The sequence below is a fragment of the Thermobia domestica genome, chromosome 5, assembly GCF_964235325.1.
Source record: "Thermobia domestica chromosome 5, izTheDome1.hap1.1, whole genome shotgun sequence".
NCBI classification, from domain to species: domain Eukaryota; kingdom Metazoa; phylum Arthropoda; class Insecta; order Zygentoma; family Lepismatidae; genus Thermobia; species Thermobia domestica.
The window spans coordinates 159391200-159416886 of record NC_137458.1 but is presented as its reverse complement, the minus strand read 5'-3'; the positions used below and the strand labels follow the sequence as shown (position 1 = coordinate 159416886).

The window sequence follows — 25687 nt, the reverse complement described above, 5'->3', positions numbered from 1 at the left end:
GGATTTCTATAAATTTGTATTCACTCGCCTGAATTTCAAAAGCCATTGCACGTACGGAAAAAAAGAAAAAAAAAGGAAAAATGCTTAAATACAATTGAAATTGGCTCAACAGAGGAAAATCTTTAAACTTTGTAGTCTTCTGTGTTCACACATTTACTTTCACTCATCGAGTTCTACATAATGAACTGAAAAATGTAGTTCACATTTTCAACATTTAACACGAAATGCGCATAAGATAAATAAAAATAATTTTTAATCTTACTAGACAGGCACAAAATGGATATGAGATGTGAAATTTTATTAACTGTAATTATTAAGTTTACTTGTGATGAGTTGAAATTTACTCATGAATTATGGAATTAGAAACAATGTGCGTATATTCTTTGTGATTCAAAAAAACTAAGGTAGCAATAGCTCTCTCTCTCATGTTCACATACTATTTCACAGATAGATATATTTACACACAGTAGTTGAACATTGATACACATTAGTTATCAACATAGAACCATGTCTATCAAACCGTTTATTCTAATGGTACACCAAGACATAGAAAAAGTCTGCATGAAATCCCTGAAACCACATCATGCGGTTTGTAGAACGTTCATATCGGTTGTGAAACGCCGACGACACAGGTGCTTCTTCAATGGTTCGAAGACTATTCCTGGTTGGGACAGTGTATTGTCCCGCTAGTTCATTACTTATCGTGCACATCTATCTCCTGCTGTTCGAATTCAAGAGTTGATTTCAACACCTCAAGACGTTGACGATTAATTTCTACTGGTGAGTTGCCCTTTAGCATGGATTTGACCATACTATTCACTTCAATTTTTGACCATATTTCTGAAACGCAGACATTTTCCAGCTGATATTTCGAGGATCTGACACGACATAAGCGCTAGTTAATGACTGTGACAAAGCAGTGGTCACCTGCTGCGGCTTGGCGAGAATTTTAAACAAAATTAGGAATATGAAACCCATCTAAAGTCTTGTTACTTTACTTTTTGAATCACGCTTGCAGTGTACATATTCATTGTGTGTATTCATGATACATTTTCTTTTCTGATAGATTGATGCGTGATCCCATGTATACACGTGAGAAAGACAGAATTCCAATAGAAGCAGATGAACATAAAATAAATGATTTTGCTTTAAAATACTTACGAGATGAGCAACTGAGTGAGCTGTCTGCAGTTATTGCTGAAGGTAAGGACACAGCTTTTTAACGTGATTGTCCAAAATTCTTAACTTAAGAAAGATATATTATACCCACTTGAACATTTCATAGTATTTATCTTCTATACTGCATATTAGCGGTAGCGTGTCATTAATGCTGTTTGCCAGTGATATATTTAACCAGTTTTGTGTTAAACAGATTATCTCAGGGTTAAATTTTAAGTGATATTTAAAACATAAATCCGTGCTAGAAACACGATATTTAGTGATTTGCATTGGACTACACATTTCCAAGGAATATTCTTGCATATGTCTACAGGCCTGGATCTACATTTGAGAACTTGGATTCGAGCCGTAAATTCGAAAATTATTCTTTAGTCGTTTCTAAAATCTTTTTTCATGTGTACTTAATAAGTCTTGAAATAAAAACGACATAAAATTGCATGTGCCAGATTTAATGATGGTATTCTGAGCTTCCAATATGACCGGAAGTTAAAAGCTCAGTCCGAAAATTGATTTTTCAAAATATGGTTTCCAATAACGTTTCCTTTGCCCTAGAACTATACTGAAAATTACTGTTTCACATAAAACTGCTTCGGCCAGAATTTCGAAATTTCAACGCCATTTTAAGAGCAAAGAGAGAACTTTTGAACAAATGTTTGAAACAAAAGTTAATTGTTTCTTTGCACATTCCGAATCTGGATCAAAACTATCATATTCCATTTAAAAAAGTCAATTTCTGGTCTGAAAATATCACTTCCTACTTTTGCAGACGTTGAATATTTCAGCATTTAATGAAGCGTTGAGGATTTAGTTATTTTTCTAATACATTGTCAATGCCATTTTGAGAGCAAGGAAGGCACTGTAGAAAAAATATGTTTCAAACTAAAGTTTCTTATTTTCTTGTGTCCATTATCCAAATCTGATTTTGAAAAATCCATTTCATTAAAAAAAAATCGACTTCCATTATAGAGAGGCCTTTTTTAATGTTCAAAATAAAATTTTATGGAAGGGAAAGAATGAGACGTTCAGACTCGAAGTGTTGAGCATGTATAAGGAAGAAGGGAAAAATTTAAATGAAATAACGTAATGGATACGAATATGAATTACTCCTAAAGATAAAGTAAAAGAGCTTTGCTTCGGCTCTTCCGAGCTTAAGATGTAAGTAAACCACATTTAGAATAAATAATAAAGAAACTAACTCTACCTGATGGATAACAATAAGAAGTGATATAAAATGCAGTGAGTTGATCAGTATGGTACTGTATATCTACTTTTGGGCCACCCTGTATTGTACTTATCAAATGTTTTGTATTCAAGATGATTTTCTATTATTGTTTTATTTTTGACGTGTTGTTCACATTTTCATCGTCGAAAGGAAATATCAAACGTGTTTTTTGAACATAATAATAATAAGAGTTGCAAATATATATTTTTTTTTAATTTTTCCTACTTTTATCAGCTTTCTTATTACAAATTAAAAACAATATATAAATTTTAATTTCGAACTTGTTCTGTTCAAAGCAGCTTGAATTATAACTGAAAATTGAAGCTAGCTAAAGCATACAAAAATTGTTTCAGTTGTGAACAAGTTTAATATAATATTCGACATACGTTACGCACAGTATCGTAAAGGGGCGAGAAAAACGGAATTTTAAAAAAAAGCCAAGAAAAAACCGAAAATTTTAATTATAAATGTTTTTAGCAGTTCTTTGTTACACAGTTCGCAAAACTAAATTTAAGTAACATATTTCTTAGAACACCCTGTTCCTGTTGAGGAAAAAATATTAGGAGCAAATATATATATATATAGAGAGAGAGAGTTTCATTAATTGAGGGCTTAGTTATTTAGAGTTTAGAGCTGATTATTTCCTTTCACGTGGAAACTGATTGAGTAGTATAACTTCAGTACATTGTTCTTGCTAATGCAGTTTTAGAAACATTTTTCTCTATTTTAAAATGCTTTAGCAAAATTGAATGATGTTGATATATATCTTATATCCATGAACTAATGATTTATAATACGAGGGGAAACTAGAAAGTCCTTACTGTCACCATGATAGAGATGAGCTAGGGATGTGCAATCTGGTCCACAGACGCGTCATTGTCCACATATCCGTCTCATATGGCCTTATATTTTTCACATCTGTGGGGTCAGTCCCTTAATACGATCTAGATAAAAGTCTGTGAAATTGGAGTAAACCAGATTTTCATCGGATTAATGACCGCACCATCCGCAGAAAACCTACCCTACAAATGTTCCCTCATATTTGGAAAGAGGAGGCCTACTTGTTATGCGGGCGGGCGTTATCGGGGTGTAATATAAAAGAGTTCTCCAAAAGAGGCTTGCTTTTTTGCTATATGCTGACGCAGAGTCTTGATAACTTCTTGGGAGTACACTGCATTCACCGTTTGCCCGGAAGAGGCATTGTGTTGGTACACCATGTCTCTCGATCCCAAAATGCGTTAGTATGTGTTACCTGCGCTCTTCTGTTGCCACACTTTCTTTTGGCAAAATGATTGTGGCGACTTCCTTGTACTGCTTTCTTGTTTTGTAAGCGGGTCAGTCATGGATCCATGTTTTATCGGCAGTTATGATTCAATCCAGAATGAGGGGATCATCTTCCATACGTCTCTTCCACTAGGTGCAAATATCCACACGCTGTTGCAACTGTTCTTCTGTATATATATATATATATATATATATATATATATAAAGGTTGTACCCATGCGGAGCAAACCTTTTTCATTTTCAAATGATCACGCAAAATTCGGTGGATGGTATTCTTCGATATACACAATTGTGCACTTAGCGCTCTTACAGATATATGCCTACCATCACGAATAATTGCTGCAACAATATTCACTAGCGTCTCGTTGATCACGGATGGTCTTTGTCCAGGATGCGGAAGCAAAGCATCTGATTCGCGCCCACCTTCGAAGACCTTGTGCCATCAGTACACTTTTGACTCTACTCATTCTGTCTTGATCGACATATACCTGTTGAAACATTGCATACGTTTCCGCAGTACTTTCCCCTAAACGCCAGCAAAATTTTATGGCATATCGCTGTTCATTTTTTGAAAGCAATTTTCTTGCTTTCAAAAAAAATCTTGGAGAGATAAACGCAACACTTTCCACGTAAATGAACACAGCTGCTCATAACGTAGTTTAGATACATGTGACAACTTGCTTCGGATACAGAATTAGTCATCCTATATGACGAGACTAGTGCTGAGACCATAGGCAGTGTTGCTAAGGCAGGAAAAGCTCTCTCACCTTTTCTGCGACAGCCTTTGTACATATAAGGGAAAATTTCAAGAAATGTTGTGGAAAATCGAAAAATGTTAAGGGAATTCTTTCTGGTAATTTTTGTAGCCATCCTGCTCCTGTACATATTGTGTAGTAATAGTTTTTTTTTTTTTTTTTTTTTTTTTTTAATGAGACCGCCAGAACTCAGTTACATATCTAATTGCGATAAAAAAAAAAATCTAAAAATTCTGGGCTGTGCAGACCTGTACATCCCCGAGTTGTCCCTAAGTCGTATGTAGACAAAGGAGTAAACTGAGAGAAATTTGATTGATTGAGATTTTAAAAAAGGAAACTATTACTGACATATGAGAACCCTGATATTTGAGCAGTCAGTACAACCCAGTGTGTAAAAGTAATAATAAATAAATAAAAATAGTGAGCCTAATGCTTGGAACCAAATTTCTGATCGAAAAGGGAGAAGACGATCCTCCACTTTTGTTAAGGTGATAGAAGGCAGACGAGCTGTGATCCAATAGACTGTTGGCATTCTGTTTGAAGTAACTCTTTTAGTATTCTAAATTCACAGCGGGTTTTATGATCTTAGTTTACCTTCTTCTGCATGTATTTTACATAATAAATTCTGATAAAGTTACATATACTAATCCAAATTAAAATGCGGTGACTGTGATAGTGATGAATTCGGTTGCGTAGCATAAGGACAAACTTTATGGTTTATGAAAAATACCAAGGCAATTCAAAATTGCTAATTACAATAATTAGGAGCATACTCACTACTTACTTACTTGATACTTCACGGAATATTGGTATTCAACACTGAAGATAGGGAAACATTTGAATTCTAATACATTTGTTTGTCAAATATTCAAGTCATCTGGATGATACTTCATAAATATTCCTATATGAGCATTAAAATTATTTTCATGGGATTAGACGTAACCTGTACGCTTAAGTGGTATAGATTTGATGATGTTGAATATAATTAAAATACAAGTAGTAATGTGAATTGCTAGATGAATCTTGACACAGTGCGTGAATAATTTTCTTGCGATAGGAAAGAATCTCTTTCTTCAAAAAAGTCTGATATTTTTTAAATGCTAGGAATTACACGTAGACACGACTTAGTGTTTATAGAATCAGTTGCTTTGAATTCCGTGAGTTTCAGTTGTATGTTGACGTGTCTTCAGGATCCATTGATGATACCTCACAAAAACGTTTTGTTGTGTACAAAAGAGAATCTTTTGATTACATTCTTCTGTTAATGTGTTTCGAATAACTAACTTCAGTACTAGACAAGATGCTTACTGTAGGAGACTTACTGTTTTGAATTTATATAATATTTTGTTGGAATGGATTCCTTCCGTCAATGATTCGTCTAATAGCAAGAGCATATTCTCGGATGTTGTAGGCATAAATCTGGTGAATATATCTTTTTTATGTTTTAGCAAGTATTTCATATTCCGTTACGAGTTTAAGGTGTGTATTTGTGAATGCAAAGGGAGAGGGAGAAAAATTGCGTAGTGAAAGCATTGTCTCTTTCATACGAGAAAGGGTGATGTAACATCCTATTGAAAGGATACTTCCTATGGCTTAGAGAAGATACGATGCATGCTTTTCAAGTGTCTACAATGCTCCTAATAAAATGATGAATAATAAATAACAGATCGTAAGGTTTCTTGGGAAAGTAAACTCTTTGCCTATCTATTATTTGCATTTTTCAAATATCTAACGACAAGGTTATAGTGTACTAATTTTCAAGACTATACAGCGAAGTGTCTAACATATATTACTGAAGTATTGTAATGCATTGAATTTACTAAACCATTTAAATATGTAATTATTGGTACTTCCTTAGCAGTACAACAACCAGTGCATACGATGATACGTGTACGTTCTCATTCAAGTTTGGCAGCTCTTTTAAAAGTTTTGATAGTAATTGTATTTGGTACATTTAGATAAATGAGCACTGTTTATAGCCTGACTTAATACATTTGTTAAGGTCTTCATGTTTGGATTACCAATCGATCTCACGAAGCAAATCATATGGTTAAGAAATAAAATCAACGATATAAAGGCATGGTGATTTGATAGGATGCTAATTTCTGGTATGCAAGTTCGTCATAGATTCGATAAGGAATGCATTCAAGGGGGAGCCAGAGAAAATTTACCCAGGAGAAAACATTTTCACAAGTGAAAGTAATCTAAATTCTTTACTGAATTTAATATTAGAATACACACACTTAAGATGATGATGATGTCCATGACCGTTGGGGAAATTCTCCAGTACTGTTAATAGGAAAGCATATGTCATCGCGTGGCAGCTTTTGTGAAGAGAAGGTGAGAGGGTGATCTTTTGATTTAGAGGAGCCTTAATTCCGATGGTGTTACTCACTGGTGTGTGGCGTGTAGACATAATGACGTCATCAAAATGGCGGACAACTCGATTCAAGGAACAAGCATTATCTCCGTTGTTTATAGATCGATTTTCTTTTCTCATAGCTCATTTTAAAAGAAATTAAATTTTCCATAAAAACTGTTATTTAAGTATTTCCTCTAAAACTAAAGGTGTATGAGTTATTTAATAATTTGATAGCTTAATGAGCATTTACTTGTGAAATAAACAAAAATAACTCCGAAACCGTTAATTTCGAAGAAAATACTTACATAATAGTTTAGATGAGAATTTTCATTATCTTTAAAATGAGCTATTAACGAAGAAAATCGATCCATAAATAACGGAGATATATAATTATATGTTAATATAATATGTTAATATGTTAATTACGTCATCAAAATGGCGGTCACGAATACAATTTTACCTCTAAATATGTCATCCCGTGGCAGCTTTCGTGAAGATAAGATCAGGGGGATTTTTTTAAAATTTATTTAGAGAAGCCTTTTGGTAGATAATTTTAATGGTGTCACTCAGTGGTGCATGGTATGTACACACGATGACGTCACCAAAATGGCAGACAACTCGATTGAAGAAACAATCATTATCTCCGTTGTTTATGGACCGATTTTTTTCCCTAGCTCATTTTAAAAGAAAATCAATTTTCAATAACATGATATGTAAGTATTTCCTCTGAAACTAAATGTACAGGAGTTATTTAATAATTGATGAATTATTGAACAGTTATTTATTAAATATGGAGTTATATCATGGGTTATAATAAAAGGAAATCGCAGAAAAATTCTTGAGATATGATGTGTAAGGGTTTTGTTTGATGGAATCTCGGTCAATGGCAGTGATCTTGATAGCAGTAGCGCATCTAGCCCAGGCCATGGGGCTTAGCCCCCCCCCCCCCAGTTTTTTGATTGACAAAAATAATTTAAGCTATTATTTATGTAGTTTTTGAAGTTTATAGCAAACTCGCGATATACCTACCATAGTCTGGATTGTGGCTGGTATCCCCAGTTCTCACCTTCTACATCCGCCTGTACTTGATAGTCAAATATACATTACTTTCGCTGTTTATGAGCTGGCTCTTTTCTCTTAATACCTTATTTGCAAGGTAAATAAATTTCCTTTGAAAAGTTCCATACTGTATTTTTTGAAAATTGGATAGTTATTTTGAACGGAGTTGTAATATTATTTCTAAAATGAGTTGCAGTAATAAACAGTACAAGTATATATATTATAATCAGTTGCATGAATATGATTGATTATGGCTTTGCAGGCTAGCTCTAGGCCTCTCATTTTCACCAATTTCCGAGTCAAACTCTTATTCCATTAGATTATTATGAGACAAGTTTTCATAAAATTCCTCACTAGCTCCACACTCACACATTTCAGTGCACAGCAATCTATGTGGAGAGCATCTACGTTGCGGGGCGAATTTGTTTCTTGAGCAAAAACATTTCACCAAATAAGAAATGTAATCTATAGCGCATGCCATTTCACATGTAACTGGAATTGTCATTTTCTGCAGTCCATCCATGTCCAATTGCAGATGGAATTGTTGGTTGGGAATTACAGTCATGATTCCAAATCATAAGTTGATAATTAACTCTCTTCATGGAGGTATAAATGAACACTGTTGGTGCAGTTTTTCCTAGCTTGTCTATTTCTTCGAGAACACATTACCATCACAAATCTTGAAGATTGCAAATATTTGATTTTGGTTGGTAGAGTTGGCAGATGAATTTTTCTTGAGCTATCATCATTTCATCAGGCATAAAATCGTGATTGCCTAGAGAACAAAGGGCTTATAGCATATCGTTTGGTGCAGAACAGAAAACTTTCCAATATGAACTCTTCCATTTTCCTGATAAAATGCCTGTGCTATCACATCCAGAAAGCTAATGTAATGCTGGATGTGCAGAAGCTTTTAATGCACATAGAACATTGAAATGCCCTAATCGAAATTATGTCTTTTGATTGGACACAAAACATGACAATGACAGCACTGGAAGTTAAGGATATCTTCGTATGTTGAAAACCAAAATATCTGTATCTTGTGCAAAAGTAGAAAAATTTGTCTACCTTCCTTTTTCCACGTCGACAGAATGGAGAATTATTCTTCGTATCTGCCTCTTCTTGAGTTCTACGTAGATGGTCCAATGAGCAATGTGTAGAAGATACTTCTGAATACCATGAAACCCAAAATTTTTCTTCGCCTTTGCACAGTAAAGCGTTATCTTGGTCAAGTATTCTGTTAGTTAGTTTGGTTCTGTTGTACGAAAGTGCGAAAGCAGTTTTTGCATCGTGACATTTACTATATTTTTGCTGTCAGTGATTTCGTATTGAGTAGGTATAGTTGTATTTTTTAGAATTTAGATTTCTGGGTTTTCGGCATCTATGGCCGTATGTGGGATGACGTCCCTCGGCGAGCACACTATCTGGGAAAGGGAAGGAAGGAAGCGGCCTGGGACCTATAAATTAGGTACTACCCCAACATTTGCCTGTGTGAATGAGGAAAACCTCATTCAGGATGGCTGACCTGAAAAAGATTTTTACACTCTTTTGACCGAGTGTCCTTACCGGGAATCGAACCCGGGAAGGCGAGACGTTAGCGACTTCACTATGCGAGGCCACTTACTACTTCTTCTTTTCTTGCCTTGTAGTATTCTTTATGGAGTTTTCTTGATAAGTGTTAAAACAAGGTGAACCTCATCAGCTCCAGTACTTCGTTTCCATTTTCTTCATGAATGTTTCTGCTAGACCCTTGCAGTATTTTACTCTAAGATACTATTGTTTGGTGTGATAGATTTCAAAATCTCAATTAGCATACTTTATTTGGAACATAGTCATTGTACCATCATGGTTAACAAGTCATCTCCAGACAGCTGACAACTCGTACTTTCCAATCGTTTCATGTAAGTCGATATCACGTTGCAATGTGCTTATAAGTAGTAGTTGAGGAAATAGAGATTTATCTGCCTTCAATTCTTTGATGCTGTCGGCTTCTTTTACTTTTATTTTTCTCTTAGAACACAGATTTAGTTTATTCTTTTGGACTGGATCCCATAAATTTATGGTACGGGCATCGCCGGCTACGATCTCTTAGCGCTTTCCTAAATAGCACAGACAAGCGAACAGGGCCTAGGTCCTTTAAGGTCCGCTGTGGCGCTAGTTACGTGGACGAATATTTTCTCTGTGTAGCAGGCAAATGAAATAGCTATAACAGGAAAAGAATTCTAAAGTTTTTCCCCCCAAAGTATCACAAAAACTAAACTGTTTTTAAAATTGAATACAATTAGTATCGGTTAATTAAGAACAAAATATAATACAAACACACCGGGAAAAATACTTTACAAATTACAAACGAAGCACTTCCCCAGATAATGGTTTGGCATTTAGAAATTTTGCATGTTTAAAACACACTGTTTCAACATCTGCTATGTTCGTCAGCAACACTGGAACTATTACATCGCAAATTTTTACACTTAATTTGAATGAATAATCGTCCGAAAAGGGGCACTGCAAATGCTAAGCGTATTGTAGAAAGGAAACAATGTAGGCGGAAACAGTTTTCGAAAGGCGAAACTCGGGTGTTCACAAACCGGGTGGGCCTTTTCAACAACGTGAATCACCCATACTAGTTCTTTTGTAGGATAGCACTTTGAACAATTTTCCGAACTACAAAATCTCATAAGAAAGCAATAGAAGCTAATTTCACTGTATCTGATTCAATGTCTGTAAACGAAACCATAAATGGGAATATTGAAATATTATACAAACTATGACAATAGTAGTGAACAATAAGCTAAAATGTTATGAATTGACTAATTTTTTATTGTGCATATAGTGTATGTAGAGTGAATTGTAGGGATTATATTTCATTTGCGTTATAATGTAACTGAATTTCAGTTTTAGTTTACACTTTAATGAAACTATTTTTTCTCCTATCTTAGTGCAAAATGGTTATATTGTTTCCCTGGCATTATCGTATTAGTAGGTTTCATATGTTAGATTGTCAGAACTACATAAATATCTTTCTAAAACAATTGGCCTTTGGTAAATCATTATTACCCCTGCATTGATTAAGTATAACATTCCAGTTTATGGGTTTATTTACTTCGGCTCTTCCGAGCTTAAGATGTAAGTAAAAACACATTAACAACAAATAGTAAAGAAACTAAGTCTACCTGATGGATAACAATAAGAAATGATATAAAATGCAATGAGCACATCAATACTGTACCGTATACCTACTTTTGGACCACCCTGTATTATTGCATTTCACAAAAGAAAAAGAAAATCGTTTTATCTAGATAAATATTAGGAAAATTTGGGGTTACCACAGGGACACAAAATACTGGGATAGTATCTGAAATAAAGGCTTTGCTTTCTTCTTCTATTCCATTAGCAACGGCATCGATCTCGGGAAGCTTTGGAGGCCGGGGGCCCAAAATGCTATGTTAAAGTAGGTTCTCCAATTTATACAATACATGGTAATTCGTTTTCCTGTTCTACTAAAGCATATCTGCCATAGGGCTCCCCCAAAGTTACACACAAATCGGCACACTTGCTCATAAGGATTTTAGGTCTATTTTTTTTCTTTTCTTTTCTTTAGAAAAGAACCAACCTACGCATAAATCCCATTACTACTCAGAAACATAAATACAGACAGACAGCTTAAAGAAAAATCAAAACTTGAAAAAAACTTGAAAAAGATTATAAGTAAAGTTAAGTCAAGCGTGAAGTGCGTTTTTTTTATGTAAATCTAATGTTTTAAAAGTATGATTTACCTAAATTTCTTAGATCTATATTAACTCTTTGTATTAGTTCACACTTTTGTATTTCTTTCAGTCTAAAAATGATTATTTATTTTTATTTGATGCCTGACTCATTTCTTACCATTAGATCATGTTTATCAAAACCGTTCCCGTTAATACTCATTGAAACTCGTCAACCCGTCCCTTATTTTGACTATTTTTATTTGGCATCCTTGACCACACTACATTTGTCAAAATCCACTCAGGCTTACGTAAAAATAGACAACCTGTCCTTTTGTTTAGTCCACGTTAGTGGCGCCACAACGGCGAAAGGTCAACTATCCCGTGTACGCTAAATCTCATGTTACGAGAGGGAAATGGTAAGGCGCTAAAGGATCGTAGCCGGCGATGGTACGGGTTTCAGATATCAATCTTTGATTTTTTGAAATTTTCGTCTAACGTATTTCCAAGCGAACGAATGTTAATGAGATCTGCTTTTATATTTTCTGAGAAAACAGCCTTACTTAGAATGTTTACTAAATCAGAACTGTCATACGAGAAAGTATTTTCTATTCTTTTAAGCTACATGCGTAATTTGTTCCCCTGCGTATTACTTGCTTAGAATCGTCATTATGCTTATGCAGTTCGGCTTCTTCTCATCCACACATCCAGCTAATTGCTAAGTCTCGTCAGAAATTCGTTTAAGTTCTGGTGCTGTTAGAAAATACTGTGCTAATGCTGAGGATTTTTGAGTTATGCCTACTAAACCACCTATAACCTTCAAAGCTCAAGTTTCTTGTTCAAGTGCTTCATCAGTACCAAGAGCACACAATGGAATGCTAGTTTTCTTTACTACCGAATTTCCGTTTTTAAACTCTGCCCATATTTCCGGGTAGGATTTTTTCAATGCATACATTTCTGTAACATAATAAGCTAACGTAGTGAAGTAGTAATGCAAATCCAAGGCAAAAAGTAACCAATGATTGCTTCTACATATCTAAGGTGCTCTTCCCAGTCACTAATTCTTATTGATCTTATTAGTCCTAAAAAATGGTCAACCTTCCTCATGTATTCTCATATTAATTTAAATGTTTTGTTATTGTATGCTATCGAATTTCTTCATTTTTTCCCATATAAACCGATATATTGACCGAAATTCCACCATACAGAAACGTTACACATCATATCTCAAGTATTTTTTCTGCGATTTCCTTTTATTATAACTCATAACATATTGTTTTAAAAAAATAATTGTTCATTAATTCATCAAATTAATCACTAATTCCTGTACGTTTAGTTTTAGAGAAAATACCTACATAACATACTATTGAGAATTTCCTTTAAAACGAGCCATGAAAAAAGAAAATCATTCCATAAACAACGGAGATAATGCCTATTTCTTGAATCGAGTTGTCCGCCATTTTGATGACGTCATCATATTACGCTTTCTCGTCAGCCTCGATTACGCACCATGCACCACTGAGTGACACCATCGAAATTATTCACCAGAAGGCTTCTCTAAATAAGAAAAAAACACCCTCTCATCTTATCTTCACGAAAGCTGCCAAGGGATGACATATTTAGAAGTAAAATTTTATTCGTGATGATGTAATTAACATATCACATCTCCGGAATACAAAGTAGAAACTGGATCCAATTAGCTAAGGATAGAAGTCAGTGGAGAGCTTTTGTGAACGCGGCATTGAACCTCCGGGTTCCATAGGCCATAGAGTTAGTTATGTCATATCTCCGTTATTTATGGATCGATTTTCTTCGTTAATAGCTCATTTTAAAGATAATGAAATTTCTCATTTAAACTGTTATGTAAGTATTTTCTTCGAAATTAACGATTTCGGAGTTATTTTTGTTTATTTCATAAGTAAATGCTCATGAAGTTATCAAATTATTAAATAACTTCTATACCTTTAATTTTAGAGCAAATACTTACATAACAGTTTTTATGGAAAATTTAATTTCCTTTAAAATGAGCTATGGGAAAAGAAAATCGGTCCATAAACAACGGAGATAATGCTTGTTCCTTGAATCGAGTTGTCTGCCATTTTGATGATGTCATCATGTCTACACGCCACGCACCAGTGAGTGACACCATCGAAATTATTCATGAGAAGGCTTCTCTAAATCAAAAAATCACCCTTTCATCTTATCTTCTCAAAAGCTGCCACGGGACATGTTTTTCGTACATATGCTCCCCTCTTAATTATCGAACCACTTCATACACTAACAATAAATATTTCACCATCGTTTTCTTTAGTCAATGGAACATTGCCGTAAATTGTTTGTATTAGTTCATGAAATATATTTAACTGATATAATAGGTAGAATTTGGTGAGTAGTGGTCTATGTAAAAATTTGCAGATCGACTGAAATGCTTTTTATCACATGACTTAACATTTAATTCAACAAATAAACGAATATGATAGCAGTAGTGATAATAAACTAGTTCCAGTTGGCTGATTGTTGAATGAAATTTCTAGTTTCACGTTCCACACTTATGGCCTGCAGGTTAAGAGAGACGGATGACTAATAAAAGTGAATGATATTATAATAATGAGTGAAATGGTCATGTGGGAGGAAACCCACGGGCACGATGTTGTTCACCACAAACTCACATGGCCTGGGGTCAAACCAGGGACCCCTCGTATGAGAGGTCACCTCCCTACCACTGATTCACCGTATTCCTTGATTACTGAATAAGTACAAACATTTGTGATGTCATGACGAGTAATATACATAATATTCAGTTCCAGTGAATGAAACACTGACGAAACTTAAACAGAGGGCTAAACTTTTCTACCATTTGATTTTATGATTTTTTAATTCCTTGTGGACCTCAGAAAACGTACAAAATCAATAACTTCATGATCTAATTTTTTGTAAGTGTACCGTCATACGTATACCAAATATTACTCACAATCAGAGCTGACGAGAGAAAAATTATGAGTAATGTTCGTATGCTCAGAACATTATTTCGTGTGAGGTTGTCGAAAAGAAAAGGTTTCAAAATAATAACACATGAAATACATAATGAATTTCTGCTAACATTCACCTTGTTGAGGTTTGAAAAACTGGGCGCCACATAGTCATAGTGACTAGAAATAAGAGTCTGGTACCTAGATAATTTAAATCCAAAATATATAGGCCCATGTATCAAATTTTAAAGTATGTCCCATAAAGAAATGCCCGAACGAAACTTTGGAAATGCCCTCCATTTCTGTTCTAGTAAGTTGGCAGCACTGAACGTTGCACGATTTTCATCCGTTGTCTTTGTCGTTAGTAGTCACGGAGCACCGAATAACGCATAATCATAATCTGTTTCCTGTACAGGTAGGAATGGAGCGCTTCACAAAGAACAGCGTGTTGTCATAGTGAAAACTTATTACAAATGTGGTGAATGTTGTGCAGGGACTGTTGCAAACTCCGTGGTATGTTTGATCAACGTAAGGCACTGAATAAGTTGACTGTGATGAGACTGATTGCTAAAGTTGAAAAAACCGGTTTGGTTGAGGACATTAAACTCTCGGGGCGTCCTCGTGTTAATTGTTCTGAAAAAAAAATCGAAAATGGTACCGGAACGTATTAATAGTGAACAGCAGACGCTACCGCAATATGTTAAGCGAGTTTTTGTGGTCTGAATTGTATTGTATGAATGCTGAGAAAACAAGACGGCGCAACTTGTCATACATCGATTGCAATAATGGACTTGTTACGAGAGAGATTCCCTGGCTAGGTGATTTCTCGCAACAGTGACATGAATTGGCCATCTAGATATTGCGATTTAACACGCTGATTTCTTTCTGTACGGGTATTTGGAATCTCGTGTGTACGCCAACAGACTACGGTCACTCCTAGAGCTCAAAGCCGAGATTCAGCGTGAATTTCAGAATTAAAGATGCAAGTATGCCGAAAAGTTACGGAAAATTTCATTGAAAGAACGAAAGTGTGCCTGCAGAGTCGTGAGGGCATACTTCATACATAATCAAAGCTAGCATACACTGCAAAACTATGTAATATGTAAATTACTTAATTTCGTCAATAAATTTGTTATTATACACTCAAAAGTTGCGTTCTATATGGGACACCCTCTATTTGTATTATGGTGGCTAATTTTGAGAACTAGTGTCTAAGTCAGAAGAAAAAAATTCAGGCACTGCTCTTGTTCAGTATGCTCTTTCGGCAGCCTAACCATCAGTACTGCTAGCGTACCTCTAATTACCATAGCTTTCTTCAGCTCCAAACTACCACGGTGATCACGGAAATATTGTACTTGTGGAAATAAGACGCTATATAGGTTAACACGAGTTCTTATAGTATTAACATACGAATGATTTGTGGTGACCAATTGATAATATGAACAGTAAATGGTAGAAACAATGTAAAGGATGTAGAAGGATACGATTATTTGTAAAGAGATTAGTAGTATTAGGTACAGAAAGTGCTATATTTTTAGCCGTAATATAATAGCATGGAGATTCATTACATTTATAATATGTATGCTTACAGATTTTCAATGTTTACATTTAAGAGTGAAAGAAATATATAGGCACCAATAGAATATGAACTTTCAAAACACTGGGAGCAAAGTTTTGAAAATAATAAAAAGTTATATGTGTAGCTGCAATATAATGGCCTGGATATTCTCTATCTGCACATGATTTTGTTTTAATTTGAATTGATGTAGTAGTTCCTAATATTTCTAGTCTGTCTAATACAATAATAAAACAATCCTGCTGATATAGGCTATATCTAAAATATTTGAAATGATAGAACGTTACAGATGATATTCAGTGAATTTTAAACTAGGAGGATAGATCTTATTAACACGTTACTTTAATATACAGTAAATTTTACGTATTTTATCACTTTCCTTTCACTATTCCACTAAATTTATTTGTAGTTTACAGTAAGAAAATGCAATACCAAAGCATTCCGTGAAGCTTTCAATACGGCGTAGAGAGGGGAACTGATATGTGACATCACGCCAAAACAACTTGTTTCTGGTGCCTTGACGTAAGCAGAGCAGTTTTGCTTTATTTGAAGCCTTGTATTTCTGTAACTAAGAAATTCTTTTTCTGAAATTTTTGGTATTGCGGAACGTCAATAATCCGAACGTCAAAAATCTAAACTCAGTTCCTAGAAGCTTTTTACATTTTGTCTTAGCGCAATCGATAAACAAATAATAGGGTTGTCCGTCGGCGTTGTGTGGAGTCAGTGTTTTTACAAAAGCTCGTTCATATGTAATTGTTTGTCATACATATTTTTATTTTCCCGTAGGCCTATACAATTAAGTTTTAAGTGTGAGTTACAGGAACAGTGTAATTTAGTGTACGAGTAGGTTCTTCAGAAACATTAAATGTAAGTAGCCTTACGTACATTATTGTAATTACTGTATGTACTGTATAACCACTGTATCGATAAAGGAGCATACCGTACAGTATATTTAAGCCTAAATGGCATTTTCTTGGTCATTTTCGAAAATCCGAACTACCTGTGGTCCCAATTTGTTCGGATTTTCGACTTCCTACTGTATGTGCTTATTGAAGACTAGTTCTACACAATGGAATCATTAAACTAAAAATTTGATCAGAAAAGAAATATCTATTCTGTATAATAAGACTATATACCGAGCTAGTTGATAGCAGTACCCATAGAATCTTTAGATTAATGTATTATGCACGTAAGTCTTTATAAATATTTAAAATATTCATATTCATTTCACTTTATAGCACGAGAAAGAAATGCTGCCCCACCTCAGATGAGGAAAGAATTTGTATATCAGGAAACATCATCACAAGAACGAGAACCTTGTGATAATTCTCTTGGAGGGTTGAAATTGCCTAATGTATCATTTGCTACTATACAATATCTAGAAAGATATAATTTGATACCAAGACGAGGACATACCAAAGCTTTGCCATCTCCGCAGCGAATTCCAGGTAAGTTGACGGCTTATTATAATCATATATTATTCTTCTATATAGATTTTAAATTGTTAAAATTTGAAAGATAAGCAAAATTTGATGATAGGTTATCTAATACTTTTATTTCTAGTATTCAAGTTATCGACATTTTTCTTTCCTCAGTTAAAGAATTATATTATAATTACTCTTTAAACAATGTTTAGATATCAGAACTTCGATAGTTCGTACAAGGAAAGAAATGCAAACAGCTAGGGCCATCTTGCAATAATGGGTGAACATTTCCGCGGGCCTTTTTCTATACATGGAACACTAAATGCTGATTAATAAATACACTTCCTAGAAAATGAACTGCCAACACTATTAGAGAACATACCGCTTCAGGCAAGCAGGGAAATGTGATATCAACATGACGGGTGCCCAGCTCACAGTGCATGACGCACTACAGCATGTTTGATTAGGATAGGACGGGAGGACCTGTCAAATAGCCGGCTTGTTCTCCAGGATTTACACCGTTATACTTTTTCATCTGGAAAAAACTGGAGGACATTGTCTATCGGGATGTGCCAACATGCATTACTGCAGTCTGTAGAGCCATTGCACATGCGATGCTACATTCTGTGGAGCAGTCTTCGCCTGTGCGCCTCAATGCCTATATCGCAGCGGACGGAAACTATTTTGAACTAGGTTTAAGCTCATTGCACATATCAGTCTCTGTGGTTCTTCGACACACTGGCATCCTCATTGTCATTACGTTCTGTGCACTGTCAAATAAATGGTTCTGACGATACTTCATGATTTTTTCTTCCCTCTCGAACGCCATAATACGTGTATTCTTCATCTCTTCCCATCACTTCTGACAGCTCATACGTACCAAAGCTTATACTGGTGTCAAGTGGGTCACTTGTCTTTCCGTTTACAACTATTCCCATGGTTATATCTCCGTTACTGTGTTCAGTACAAGCATGAGACATACGGCGTTGTATTTGTCTCCGTATGCCCTTTCATTTTCTTTTTTTTTTCTTCTTTCTTTTTTCTTTGTTCCATTACAAAAACTTCACTTCGTTCTTGATGCCTCATTTGTCGATGTTTTTCCTACCACGCCATACCTCCGTTTGATATTGCTGTTTATCGTAGTAGTACCCTCAAGGGGAGTGTGAAATTGCGACTTGTAAAAATAATTGAAAATAACCGATATTAGTGTGGAATCCATAGTTTTCGGGGTCCCTAAGTTGATTGGTAGCAGTTCCGATTACCTTTAGGTTCACCCTCCATTAAGGGTAAAGCCCTATAACACACTTTCGAGAATAGAAGGGAGTAACATAAAATGATCGAAAATGACCGATATTAGTGTAGACCCATAGTTTCTGGGTCGCTAAGATGAACATCAACACTTTCGATGCCATTTTCAGCCTAATTAGTACCCTTGGGATGGGGAGTAGCGACATGAGAAAAATAATCAGAAACGACCTATATCAGTATCGAATCCATAGTTTTCGGCGTCCCTAGGTTGATTTCCGACACACTATATCATTTAAGTCTACTTTAACTCCCATCAGCATCACTGGTGTGGTAGGAAAATGTTTACGTAAAAATAATCGAAAACGACTGGTACTAGCGTCGAATCCATAGTTCTCGGAATTGCAATCCTAATAGCGTTAAAGTTCAACTCCCATCAGCATAGGGGTGTGAAAGAATGAAAAGTAAAATGTTTGAAATGACTGAGATTAATATTGAATTCATAGGTGTGTCCGTCAAGCTATTAGATAGGTTACAATCGCGATCACATTTAATCTCAAGTTTGTGCATGAACGAGCATGTCAGCTGGATTAAGAATTGAAATATTCTAAGGAAAAATGAAATTCAAATATTTCCCATAAATCTGTTCTCCCCGTGCTAAGAACGGATATTTCAGCTATTATATACATATAACGTAGTGTGTGTGTGTGCGCGCGCGTTAGTAAAATTTGTTGAATATATAAAACTATATACCATCTTCCTGCGTGGATATTAAAGAAAATTATCTAAACAATTGAAATGGAACTAAGAAAAACGACATGCATAAAGTAAAACTTTCCAATTGAAAAATAACTTGATAATGTAAAAGCAAGACAAATTTGAATCGTAAAGAAATTTCCGACCAGCTCCAGTGATAAATTTCTGTGTTCTGCCTCTTCCACATTTAAATTCCTTGGCGTAGTCAATGTTAACTCAGTATTACGCCCTACTGTAGTTTATATGTAAATTGTATGTAATCATCTGATATTACCACCAATCTCTTCTCATCCTATATTTTTTATTTATGCCAGCGTTAGAGTCTCAAGATCTGAAATAGTTTCTAATTGTTTTCATTGAGGTGTGACCGCGTGATCATGAGCCCTTAAAATGAATAAACTGAACTCTAAATCAGCTTTTAATCGATAAGCAAAGTCATTGAGCTCAAATCTGTAATCAGTTTTTCTCTGTTTTACAATTAGGAGTTCTTGAAATGGATAAAGTTAACCAAACGGAAACGACCTCTTAGTTTCAGTTATATTAAATGTGGAATCATAAATTAAGGTCATTCGTTACGCTAAACCAAAACACGGAAGAGACCAGCTGTATTGTTTCTCATTCATTTTCCAAAGAGTGTCGGGTTCAAAATCAGGTAGGGACTCCAGTGTTTACACATTAAGCTGATGGTCCCAAATTTAGAAGCTCGAAACTCTCTCTGGATAGAACACCCATCATCATCATCCCATTATTCGCACAATAAATTCCTATGCTAAGCATTGTGTTGTTTCACTAATGCAAATTTGCAAGAGCTCGTGTTGGATAATTGACTACTTCTTACATGCTATGCATTTATTTCAGTAACTATCAACCGGAATGCTGAGTCTGGATGATTAATCAAAGCCATGAGCCTAAAAAAATTAATTGTTAGTAGCCTGCTGATGTAACACGAACACAGAGTTGAGAATTCTCTGATGTAGTTACCTTTTCTACCATGCAAATAATTCTTAAGGTTATTGACACAATCTAGCAGAAATCTCTTGATGATTATACTCTTTCGACGATACTGCTTTTAAGAATTCTCTCATAAAAATTGCGATGATTCCCCTTAGAATTACTCGTGAGTCTGAAAACAAAGGTATGGGCATTATGAGTGCCGCAGTATAGGGTGAGAACCACTGCTCGGTTTTACACCAAATCTTGGATATTCAACGCCAAATCTAAACGGGATATTCTTAGAATATTGTATGCTGTGTGTGTAAATAAGATATCATCCTTGAAAACGTCGGTCCAGATGACGGCAGCGGGTAAGAACAATTCTGAGACGTTGACACTAGACCATAGGATCAGGATAATACGGTTTGACTTTCAATGTGTATACGGTTTATTCAGATATCAACATTTCTGCAACTTTAAGGGTTTTCTAGTGGGTGATTGTAAGTTTGTTACGTATTGGTTTCAGTGACATGCAATTTTAAGACTGCTGAAGCATTTACACCTGACCGGAATCGTTGACTTTGAATTTAATGTGCAAGTCCTTTACGCATCTTTGGCTCAGGCTGGATGGATAGTAGAACAAAGAGTGGGGGAAACAACGAGAACCTTGAGAAAACACACGCACACAGTGTTTGTACAAATGGCATAAGCAGGGATCGAACCGACGTCCCATAACGCCAAAGGTGAGCTCTACCATTGAGCAACTACGGCCTACACAGGAATCGTCTAAGATCTTACTGTTACCGATAGAATTTTATATGTATAGCCTTTAAGAAATTTCACCCTGAGCAAAATGTTGGCGGGCCGCTCTCGGCTCCCCAAAATTACACTGTCACAACGTATTTTTTGTAACTGCTCTGTTGTTTTTCTTCTAAAATTGTTTCTTTTCCGCAGAAGAGGTCCCTCGTGGCTAAACGGTTAGCATGTGCTTTGGCATGGAAGACTCGGGTTCCATTCCTGGCAGGAGCTCCTGTGGTTCGGATTCCACTTTAAGCTGTAGGTTCATGTCTTATATAACCTCGCTGTTGAAAGGGACGTTAAACTGAAAATCAAATCTTTTTCGTAGGAACTAAGAATATGTTATTGTCGTTTGGACAGAAACCTAAGTTCCATAAAAAAAATCTCAAAACTTGGTTTCAAACGCAAATTAAACTTAGATTAACCCGGCGTTGTAAACGTGTTTCATAATGCATTGCTACACGTGTGAGCTGACTTGAAATAAATTATAATCAATAAATTATTTACATCGATAGGATTGAATTTAATGTATAGTATACTTTGACCTTTAGTCTATAATAGTAAGATAGTAGCTTACGAGTACATGTGTATATTTAGTTGTCTTCTACTTTCTGACATTACACAACATTGCGACTTCTAAAGTTAAAAGATTAACATGTGACGGTAACTTGGCCTCTGTTTATAACCCATGTCCCACTCCCATCTTACATTTATTATAGTTTCTACTATACGATTTACTGTTTGGTTAATTCTGTTACTTATTCAGAGTTCCTACTGGTCAAGAAAGTCAGGGAGAACTCAGGGAAATGGTGCAGGTCAGGGGAAAAGACTGGAAATCAGGGAAAGTAAGGGAAATTTTATAAAATATATTTTTTCTAACATTAATTGTACACCAATTTCAGCTTAGCTAACCATTAGTGATCACCAGGGCCCGGATCTTGTTGACAAATCAACTTTTTTCTGTTACGGATAGGACAAGGCAACTTCAAATAAAAACGTTATATGTCAACTCAAGGTTCTAAAAGTATATTGTTTTAGGGTCAACTTTTGGTCACTTTTTGCCGTTTTGAAGTTTCAGGTCATTTTTTAATATTTTAAGGTAACTTTCAGGTCACTTATGGTCTTTTTCTTCTACATAAGGAAATCTTAAAATGAGCACGGATTTGAAAAGTACGAAGTTATCTCTTTTCCTGGTCCCTGATTATTGGGGTGGAAAACTGCATTCCTAAGAAGCTAATGAACACTAAGTTGTAGCTTGTTGACTATGGGTAGGGGTTGGTTGGTGGCCAAACAAATGGTTTTAGATCATTGACCACAAAGGATGTGATCACGTGAATAACTAACAATGGATTAGAAGACGTCAAAGATTTTAAACGGGGTTTTTATCAATTATTCTCATGTATACAGTCTACACTTGCGAACTTCTATTGTTTAAGTGTGTTTCCTAGTTTCAAATCGGGAGTGAATTGACGCTTTCAGTACGTACAATGCCGTACAATGGACTGATCAATAGACTGCAACTGACTGAAACAGAACTTTTGAGAATGAGTCAGAAATGGTAATTAAAATCTAATAGATATTGAAAAATGACGGTGTTTAACGAAATAAACTTTAAAAAAAATAGGGTCAATTTTTGGTGAATTTTAGGGTCATTTTAGAGGAATTTTAGTGTCATTTTATAGGTCACTTTTTAGAAAATTTTAGGTCAACAAGATCCGGGCCCTGGTGATCACAGTATGAAACGTTGCTCAGAATTTTATAGATGGTAAGTGGAATGTACGTATGAGCAGTTGATTACTATTTGTCTCTATAGAATAAATGTTCTCATGTATAAATATTCACCGTTATATATTCCTTATTTATACGTTAACGTCATCCGACACCTGTCATGAAAGGCAGGGAATTTCCTGCCAAAGGTCAGGGAAATAGATTTCTCCAGATCAGTAGGAACTCTGTTATTTTAGTTTTTACTCATTTCTTTACTTGCTTCTGCATATATGCAGGCCGTAAACGATGCCTTAACAAATCGAGAACCAGGGTTTCTCTATTAAGTTAAAAACAAAGTAAATTTCTCCTTATTTGAAACGCACTGTTGTATATCACAAACTACTAACAGACATTGCATTCGCTAATCTCGTAACTGGAAAAAGACATTAACAATTCAACTGTAACTTACAGTTACATTATTAATAATTATGTTTCAATATTAATGTTATTACATGCTCTGTTTTCTGAATCACATTGTAAATGTGATTTCTTTACCCGTCACACAGGTGTATATATACTATATATTAACAATATATCAATTTCACCGATGTATTGCGATAACACACATCTCTCGATTGTCCAATGATTTGCATTTCGTAGCCAAGGCAATATTCTGATACTTTTGATTTTAATTATGATTTATATATTTAAAAAAAAAATCGTAGATTAGCTGAGATCGAACCTTGATCTATAGATTCGAACACCATCAGAGAAAAGGAAATTCACGCCAGTGGTGTCCGAAAGTCTTGTTCATTGGTTCCAATTCTTGACCACTTTATATTTCTTTTTAGGTTTTCGCAGTCATGCTCAGTTTGAAGACGCAAGACCTCTTGCTTGCAAATTCTGTACTTTTGTCATTTGAAATCAGTTACTATTGTCTTATTGACTAGTAAGAAAAAGTACTTAATCGCACCAGGACTCGAACCTGTCCCTGTGGTACAATCCGTGGCAAAAAACCTGCAACATGAGCATATAAGTTTATTGTGAAATGACGAAGTCTTTTGCTCCAAAATAAGTGTGCACGGGAGGAGGCCGAGGTTTATCCTGACGTGATTCGTTCCACTTAGACGTTATGTTCATTCCCTGTGCTGTTGGGCGTAGTTTCACAATAAACTTACATCCTCATGTTGCAGGTTTTTAGTCGCGGATTGTACCATTTTAGAAAGCACAGGCTTTAACGATTAGCTATTTTTACAACCAAAGAAATATGGCCAAGGTTTTTTTTTAATTATTTTTTTATTTATTTATTTATTTTTTTTTATATAACGCCACCAGATTGAGTCACGTTTAGTTCGCCATTTTATTACGCATTAGTGATTTTAGATAAGGAAGATTAGATTGGTTTAGAAAAGTAATATTGAAACAAACTTACTGCTTGCTTAAGGAATGATGTTGATTTCCGTTTGTTGTTTCGTAACAGGAGAAGCCTTTGGACGCTTTTTCTAGGTTTAAATCCAGAGTGTATATTTTTGTAGTGTAATGGCAGTATAACAATTCACTGTGTTAACACAGCTTTTCTTATGTATGAAAACTATTCTTATAGTTCGTTTATCAACGAATATTCCTTGCCCCATTTTAAGATTGCTTTCGAGAATGGTTACCAAATCCTTCTCCACAAGCAGCGTGTCCTGCAAGGCAGCAATCGTATGCCATTTACCAGCTGTTATTTGTTCTTTGCTACTCACAGAATTGCCGACGTTCAACTTACGGAGTCAGAGGACTTTACTGTAACTGCCAGTGACAGACAAATAGGTACTCCGGCTTCTGCAGCCAGGCGATGGATTCGGCAATATGGCACTTCAGGTCAGACTGTTCACTAACCGCATCTTCCGCCTCGGTAGACACATGACGACTACTTGATCGTAAATTACCGAAGCCCGGTTAGACCCAATAAGGACATATAGACAGCTAAGAGAAGCTTCCTGGTTGTACGCAGTGCTCCGAAGGCTTCATCATACTGGGTTACGTGACCGTGTTGCTGCTTGAAGAAAAACTCTCAGGCGAACTCAAAATTTACTGTCTCGCATTTGCACATGGGAATGTGGATCCCAAGTGGAAAAGCATAATGTTTTTTTAAATGACTCCATATTCACATCGAATGAGGGGCCCTGTTTTGTGTATCTGAAGGACACCCGATATGCCACTAGATATGTGGCTGCTTGCAATCGCAGTAGTCATGTATTTATTTGATGCTGGGGTTGGATTTCCAGTCGTGGTGCAGGACAGCTTCACAGAACTGAAGAACACGTGGACAGTGTTCAGTATCTACACATCATGAGTAACTTCATGGTACTAACAATGTAAGTACTTCAGCCTCATGGTATCATTCAGTTCCAGCAAGACCAGTCCCCAATATATACTTCACGTGTGGTTCAGGAATGGTTTGCATGGCAGCCTCGCGGAGCAAACCTTAATCCCATGGAAAACATGTGGGCAGAAGTGAAGCGTACTCTAAGGGACATTTGGCCTGAGGCAGATCCACCTGTGGGACCTTGTTTCCGAGACATGGCTAGAGATAGGGGAAGGAGATAGATATATCGGATATCCAATAATTCCATGCCCAGAAGAATGGAACGTCTAATAAATACAGAAGGGTCTTGGACACTATTACTGTCCCTACTCCAACTCCCAAAACAGCCGTTTTTCAGGGGTAC

At 35.6% G+C, this 25687-nt stretch overlaps 1 protein-coding gene across 1 annotated transcript in view; it reads left to right on the top strand.

The window, feature by feature from the left end:
* The first annotated feature begins 1046 nt into the window (after positions 1 to 1046).
* The window catches only part of LOC145686203 (uncharacterized), a 29485-nt gene continuing 4844 nt past the window's right edge, over positions 1047 to 25687 (top strand). Inside the window, exons 1-2 of the mRNA XM_081759249.1 lie at positions 1047 to 1203; positions 17349 to 17558. Coding sequence (XP_081615375.1) covers positions 1071 to 1203; positions 17349 to 17558 — 343 coding nt within the window. The 5' untranslated portion in view covers positions 1047 to 1070. The remainder of the gene's footprint in view (positions 1204 to 17348; positions 17559 to 25687) is intronic.